We start from the raw sequence: 6,236 nt of genomic DNA, 5'->3' as shown, positions 1-6,236 counted from the left end.
TTCATGATGATTATATTGTGTTATTTTCATAATAAAACTATTTATGTTAATACCAATAATAGTTATTTCACATATTCTTCTATCATTTATAATTATTGATTGTTATGGATTTCTCTTTCTTTCGTTATATTGGCTCTTTTATATTTTCTGTGGTGTTTCTTGTAATGCGTGTTTTTTTATTTACTTTTTAATGAAAAATCTAAAAGAATTTAAAAAGAACTTAAAAAGTTAACTCAAAGAAATATGACTGAAACAGACATACAAACTACTAATCAATTAGACTGTTTTAAAAAGTTCTTTGTTTTTGACGATGGTTATTCTTCACTTAAAGAAGTTGGTATTAATAGTGGATTTGATACAATGGATATTAGGTCCATTGCTTGGAGAATCTTTTTAGGAGCATTACATGGAATTTGTGGGAATGGATGGATTGAAGAAACACAACAACAACGAAACAAATATCAAATGCTTGTTGATAAATTAGAAAATGGACCTATAAGGGAAAAAAATTTAAAAAAGTTAACAGAAGAGAGTGATACCATTCCAGACCCATTATCAATTAATGAAAAAAACCCTTGGTGCCAACATTTTAATGAAATGGATGTTGAAAAACGAGTTGGTGTTGATATTTTGCGTTTATTTAGTGAATATGATTTCTTTAGAAATGACCAAGTTAGAGAACATATCAAAAGAGTTTGTGTCATATACTCACTAGAACATAGTGAATTACAATATAATCAAGGATTTCATGAATTAGTAGGTGTATTGTATTATTGTATATCAAGAGATATCCAGTCATGGAAAGGAACAAAAGATGTTATGGATAATCTTATGAAAGATGAATTTAAAGAAAGTATTAATGCGGATGTATATAAAGTGATGTCTTATATTTTTGATGAACAATACATGGAACATGATGCATATACTATGTTTGATTTATTAATGCACAGTGTTACAGATTTTTATGACCCAAATGAAACAAGAAATTCTACAATTGAATCACCTGATGGATCTGCTACACATACTAAATTAATGATAAAATGTGATAAATTATTTAAAGAATTAGAAAAATTAGACAACCAATTATATTTACATCTTAAATATGAAGGAATTCATTTAGTCATATTTGGAACGTTTGTTTCTTCTGTTTCTTATTATTATTAATCATATAATAAACAAAGCTTAGTCGTTGGTTACGTTTATTATTTGATCGAGAGTTCCATGTAATGGATGTTCTTAATGTATGGGATGCGATCTTTGCTTATGGAAACAATTTAGAATTTGTCGATTATTTATTCCTTGCGATGATGGTCCAAATAAGAGAGCCTATTTTAGAGTCATCACAATATTCAACGACAATGATGCTATTCATGAAATATCCAGACATAAAAGATATACATGATGTTATCAATTTAGCAAAAGAACTTGCAGATAAAAAGGGAGACTATGACCCATTACCTTATATCAAACCATTATCTGGAACTACTCTTACTCAAAAAGTTATGGAAATGGGAACTAAACAAAGAGCCCAAAAGAAACAAGAAGAATTTACTATTCCTAAGCACGTTCAAGAAGATCGGTCTGTTGTAGAACAGCAGCAAGAACAACAAAAAACAGAACAACAACAAAAGAAAAAGGAAGAGGCTGAGACAAACGAGTTAGTAAAACAACGAATTAAACATAGTATCCAATTATTAAGTTCATCAATTAATAATGAAGGTGTCATTTCTGATCCTTCTGGAGTAGTAGAGGCATTATCAGAACTAAAATTAGTTAATGCCGTAATGAATGGATTATTACCAACAGAACTTGCTGATGGATATTTTAATATTTTTGATAAAAAAGAATAAACTACTTAACCTTCGTTTTTTTAATCATTTCTTTTATTACCAAATCTTATTATTTTCTTTCTCCTTTTTATATCAAGAACTAGAAAGTGCTCACTTTTATGAATCAACCCCAACCTCAAGTTGTTTGGTTTCAAAATCAAATTAAAATTTCTAAAAGAAGAGGTTCTCATTTAATTACTAATGAAGTTATTAGATGTGTTTCTCAACAACTCAAAACTATTAAAGTTGGAATGTGTAATGTATTTTGTTTGTTTATCTTACTATTTATTAGACTTATAGACTAACATAAATTAGTAATGCATACATCTGCTTCATTATGTATTAATGAAAATTGTGATCCATGTTTGTTGATTTTTATAATTACTAAGAATATTTTCATGTGATGTAGCTGTAAGAAAAGACATGGAGACTATTTTTAATAAACTAATCCCAGATGGAACAAAACCATATGAACATTGCATGGAAGGAGATGATGATATGCCAGCACATGCTAAATGTTCTATGTTTGGATGTAGTTTAAATATTCCAATAAGAGAAGGTGATTTGTGTTTAGGGACATGGCAAGGTATCTATTTAAATGAACATAGGGATAATGGTGGATCAAGAACAATTGTTGTGACTCTCAATGGAATTAAGTAAACTATTTTTTTTTCTTCAAAACCACAAAATTTTACTTTTATTTAACAAAAAACCCTTTTTTCATTTATGAGTAACAGTCATTATATTCTTTTAACATGCAACCCTGGAATGGTAGAGAAAATGAATTTAAGTTATTCGAGCAAAGTGTTCGTGGACTTATGGATTGTTGGTCTACATTAAGACTATGTGTTGAACATCAATTTGGTGGTGTTAACTCACAACAAAAAAAAGATTCAATGGTCCAAAGTATTATATCAAAATATAGAACAAAAGGAAATACAATTAATCCACATTCAATCATTGATTTTCTATATAACTTCTTTGAACAAAAAATGAATACAAGTTGTGAAGATGAATCTATTGAAGACGTTGCAGAATTAATAAGTAGACTATGTGCTGAATGTATTGTAGGTGATACAACTTTAGCACAAAATATTATTGAAGAAGCTAAAAAACCATTAGACTCTGCAGGGTTCCAACAATTCTTAAATGAAGATGAGGAGTATGAAGAAGATGATGAAAGTGATGACAATAAAAAAGAAGTATCAGATGATGAAAGTGGAGAATATGATCCAAATGCTGGAGAGTATGATGAAGATAGTGAAGAAGATGAAGAAGAAGAAAACACTGATAGTTCAGACGAGGAAAACAATGAAGAAGCCTCAAGGGAAGAAAATGAAAGTAGTGTGAAAGAAGAAGAAGTTTAAATGAACAATTTCACATAACATAATGATAAATAAAAAGTGTTTTTCTCTTTTTAAGACAAAATTTTTAAATTTTGGAAATAGTGAATTTTTGTTGATAAATATTAAGATAAATCTCATTCTCATCATTGAACTAAAAATATATGAAACAAAACTAAAAAAGAGTTTTATAATAAATAATGATTAGTTTAGATTTGTTGTTAAAAAGAACTAAAAAAAAATAATTCTTATAAGAAAAAATGTCTTGGTTCAGAAGAAATACTACAAAACAAACAATAGCAAAAATGAATGAACAAATTAAAACTATGGAAAAAAAAGAAGAATATGATAGAAAAAGAATGGAGATGGAACTTGAAAAAGCAAAAGAATGTATGAAAAAGGGAGATAAGACAGGAGCTGCTCAACATTTAAGAAAGAAAAAGATGCACGAAAAAAATATGAACGAGACTATTAATTTAAGAATGAATTTAGAAAGTCAAATTCTTGAAATGGAAAGTGCTAAAGTTAAAGTTGATACCGCTAGGTCTTTTGCTGCAGCTAATAAAGAAATGACAAAAATCAATAAGGAAATGGATGCAGGAAAGATTGAAAAGACAATGGATGAATTACGTGAAAATAACGAAAAGTCTCATGAGATTGGTGATCTTTTAGGTGAAGACTTACAAGACATTGACCAAGGAGAATTAGAAGATGACTTGGCTGAATTAGAAGATCAAGTTCTTGACGAACAAGAAGATGAATTAGCGGAATTAGAACAAGACCTTCCAGCACCAAAAGCGAAAGTTACTAAACAAAAAGTAACAAAGAAAACTTTAACTCAAGAAGAAGAAGATGAATTAGCTGAACTTATGTAAAGCTAACTTTTATAAAACAACTTCATTATTTTTGGTTAATTTTTATAGTCTGTATAATAAAAAAACAAAGAATTAATAAGGTATTATAACACTGATATGAATAAAAAAAATAAATTCATTTTAGTAGAGTTATTCTTCCTTAGAACATGAAGTTTGAGAAAGAATTGAGTAATGTGTTAATAAAATAGATATGACTCCAGTAATAAAGAAGCCAGTGAATTTAAAGTGATGATAATGTATTTGGCAAAACGTAAGATAAGAGGCAATAATCATTATCATATTGGTCAAGCTTTGATATTTGAAAGGGGTTTTGATGAACAAAGTATAAAGAATGATAGAAACAATACCAAATAATATCCCATAAAAAACTTGTCGTGGAGTATGATATCCTCTTAATAAAGTATCTCCCATAGTTAATAAACAAGTGAATAAATAAATTAGTAATCCTCCTTTCCCAAGAAGGATATGTTTTGTATTTGGGAGGTCATCAATACAAAATAATTCTTGTACTGTCTTAAAAAATGTTTGATTATTTTTTTGTTCACAAAACTCAAAACAAAGCAAGTTAGAATGCTTTGGTTGAAAGGTGAGTTTTCTAAGTAAATGAACAAAAAGTGCAAAGAAGAATATTGCGGTAAAAAAGTGTCCACTAATACCATTAGGTTTAGCATTATTAACACTGCAATTAGTGTCTCCAATATTTTCTTTAAGGATTCCAGATATAAAATATAAAGAACGATGGAACATATACCCATTGAGGAAATTGTTAACCACATTCATCATTACTACAAATTTTCCTTCTACCTTTCTGACTGAAGTAATCACAATTAATGCCACAGAAATAACCAACGTAAAGTTGTAAGGGCTAAATAATGATGAAACTCCTTTTCTTTGAGCTACAGTACGATCACTATAGCAATCATCAAAACCATTTTTATTATACATCACATACCCTATTAAGACCAGTTGAGGTATTAAAAAAAATAAGAATAAATGTCTTTGAATTAAGAGGAGTATTGAACCAATTATACCCATTTCTTTTTTTAGTTTATCTTTTATTTCTTTAAATTTCTAATTTTTTATATATTTTGGTGACTGTTGAATAAACATAATTATTTAAGTGCTAACACAAACAAAAAATAGGATTAAAATAGTACAATGGATGAAGTAATTAAACTATTGATATAAATTGATTCTTTAATACATTTTTGAATAAACATTAACACATTAACATCTATTTAAAATAAATATGACATTTTTAATAAATTTTTTTGTAAATTAAAAGTATAAAAACTCATTTTTGCACAATCCAAGAATCATTAATAATCTTAGTGTGTGTAGTCAAATGAAAAAAAATGCAGAATACAATGTAATTATCAGAATTATTTTTATTGGTATTGGAAAATAATAAAAATATTTGTAACTAATTAACGGTAAAATGAATATAATAGAATTGTATAATTATTGATAGAATCACTAATCAAATGAAATATTGATAAATTCATCAATGTAAAAAAAGTAAAACATTAAATAAAAAGAATGTACAAAAGTAAAATAAATAAACAATTTCTATTATTTTATTGAATAACGTTTATTAAACATTTCAACAATAATTAAAAATTTCAAAGGAAAGATGCAAAAGAAATAATGATAAAAAGGTATGGTTAGGATGCAGAATATAGGATTAGCAAGGTGATATGAAGATAATTTTAATGTGTATATAACATTACATCCAGACTAAAATAACAGGAGATAATTTTTAAGAAATAAAGAAATAAAAAGAAAAACAACAAATAAGATGAAATAAGTAATATGAAATAAAAAGAATATGAAATAAAAAGAATAAGGTTTGAAGAAATTCAAAATAAAACAATAGAAATAATAAAGTAGATAAAATAAATAATGACAATGAATAAAGAATTTGAATAAAAATGAAAAAGTCGAAGTCAATAGAAATAAAACCATGTTTGATTCTAACAAAAAATTAGAATAAGAAAGAAACACAAAATGAAATATATCAATAATGATATTACTTTAGAATATTGGAAATAATATATGAAATATAAATGATGATTAAATATAGATAACATGAAAAATAAAACAAATCATCTTTTTGAATGAAAGATACAGAAACTATGATAATGTTAATATGACAAATGATGAATTAAATTTAAGTTTAATGAAAATAA

At 26.7% G+C, this 6,236-nt stretch overlaps 5 protein-coding genes across 5 annotated transcripts; 4 read left to right on the top strand and 1 right to left on the bottom strand.

The window, feature by feature from the left end:
• Positions 1 to 243: 243 nt before the first annotated feature.
• On the top strand, positions 244 to 1,850 carry ENU1_213550 (Rab GTPase activating protein, putative; the record flags this gene model as incomplete). The annotated part of the gene is made up of 2 exons (XM_008862472.1): positions 244 to 1,133; positions 1,187 to 1,850. The coding sequence occupies 2 exons, from the start codon at positions 244 to 246 to the stop codon at positions 1,848 to 1,850; spliced, it is 1,554 nt and encodes a 517-aa protein (XP_008860694.1).
• Positions 1,851 to 1,948: 98 nt separating this feature from the next.
• On the top strand, positions 1,949 to 2,489 carry ENU1_213540 (secondary thiamine-phosphate synthase enzyme; the record flags this gene model as incomplete). Its single annotated transcript, XM_008862471.1, has 3 exons — positions 1,949 to 2,096; positions 2,145 to 2,192; positions 2,239 to 2,489. The coding sequence occupies 3 exons, from the start codon at positions 1,949 to 1,951 to the stop codon at positions 2,487 to 2,489; spliced, it is 447 nt and encodes a 148-aa protein (XP_008860693.1).
• Positions 2,490 to 2,584: 95 nt separating this feature from the next.
• ENU1_213530 (hypothetical protein) lies at positions 2,585 to 3,196 on the top strand (the record flags this gene model as incomplete). The annotated part of the gene is made up of 1 exon (XM_008862470.1): positions 2,585 to 3,196. The coding sequence occupies one exon, from the start codon at positions 2,585 to 2,587 to the stop codon at positions 3,194 to 3,196; it is 612 nt and encodes a 203-aa protein (XP_008860692.1).
• Positions 3,197 to 3,432: 236 nt separating this feature from the next.
• ENU1_213520 (SNF7 family protein) lies at positions 3,433 to 4,047 on the top strand (the record flags this gene model as incomplete). Its single annotated transcript, XM_008862469.1, has 1 exon — positions 3,433 to 4,047. One exon carries the CDS (start codon positions 3,433 to 3,435, stop codon positions 4,045 to 4,047), a length of 615 nt encoding a protein of 204 aa, XP_008860691.1.
• A 129-nt stretch (positions 4,048 to 4,176) lies between these two features.
• On the bottom strand, positions 4,177 to 4,992 carry ENU1_213510 (hypothetical protein; the record flags this gene model as incomplete). Its single annotated transcript, XM_008862468.1, has 1 exon — positions 4,177 to 4,992. The coding sequence occupies one exon, from the start codon at positions 4,990 to 4,992 to the stop codon at positions 4,177 to 4,179; it is 816 nt and encodes a 271-aa protein (XP_008860690.1).
• Between the last annotated feature and the right edge of the window lie 1,244 nt (positions 4,993 to 6,236).

This window comes from Entamoeba nuttalli (genome assembly GCF_000257125.1).
Source record: "Entamoeba nuttalli P19 unplaced genomic scaffold asmbl_10195, whole genome shotgun sequence".
NCBI classification, from domain to species: domain Eukaryota; phylum Evosea; order Mastigamoebida; family Endamoebidae; genus Entamoeba; species Entamoeba nuttalli.
This window is presented reverse-complemented; position numbering and strand designations above follow the sequence as displayed.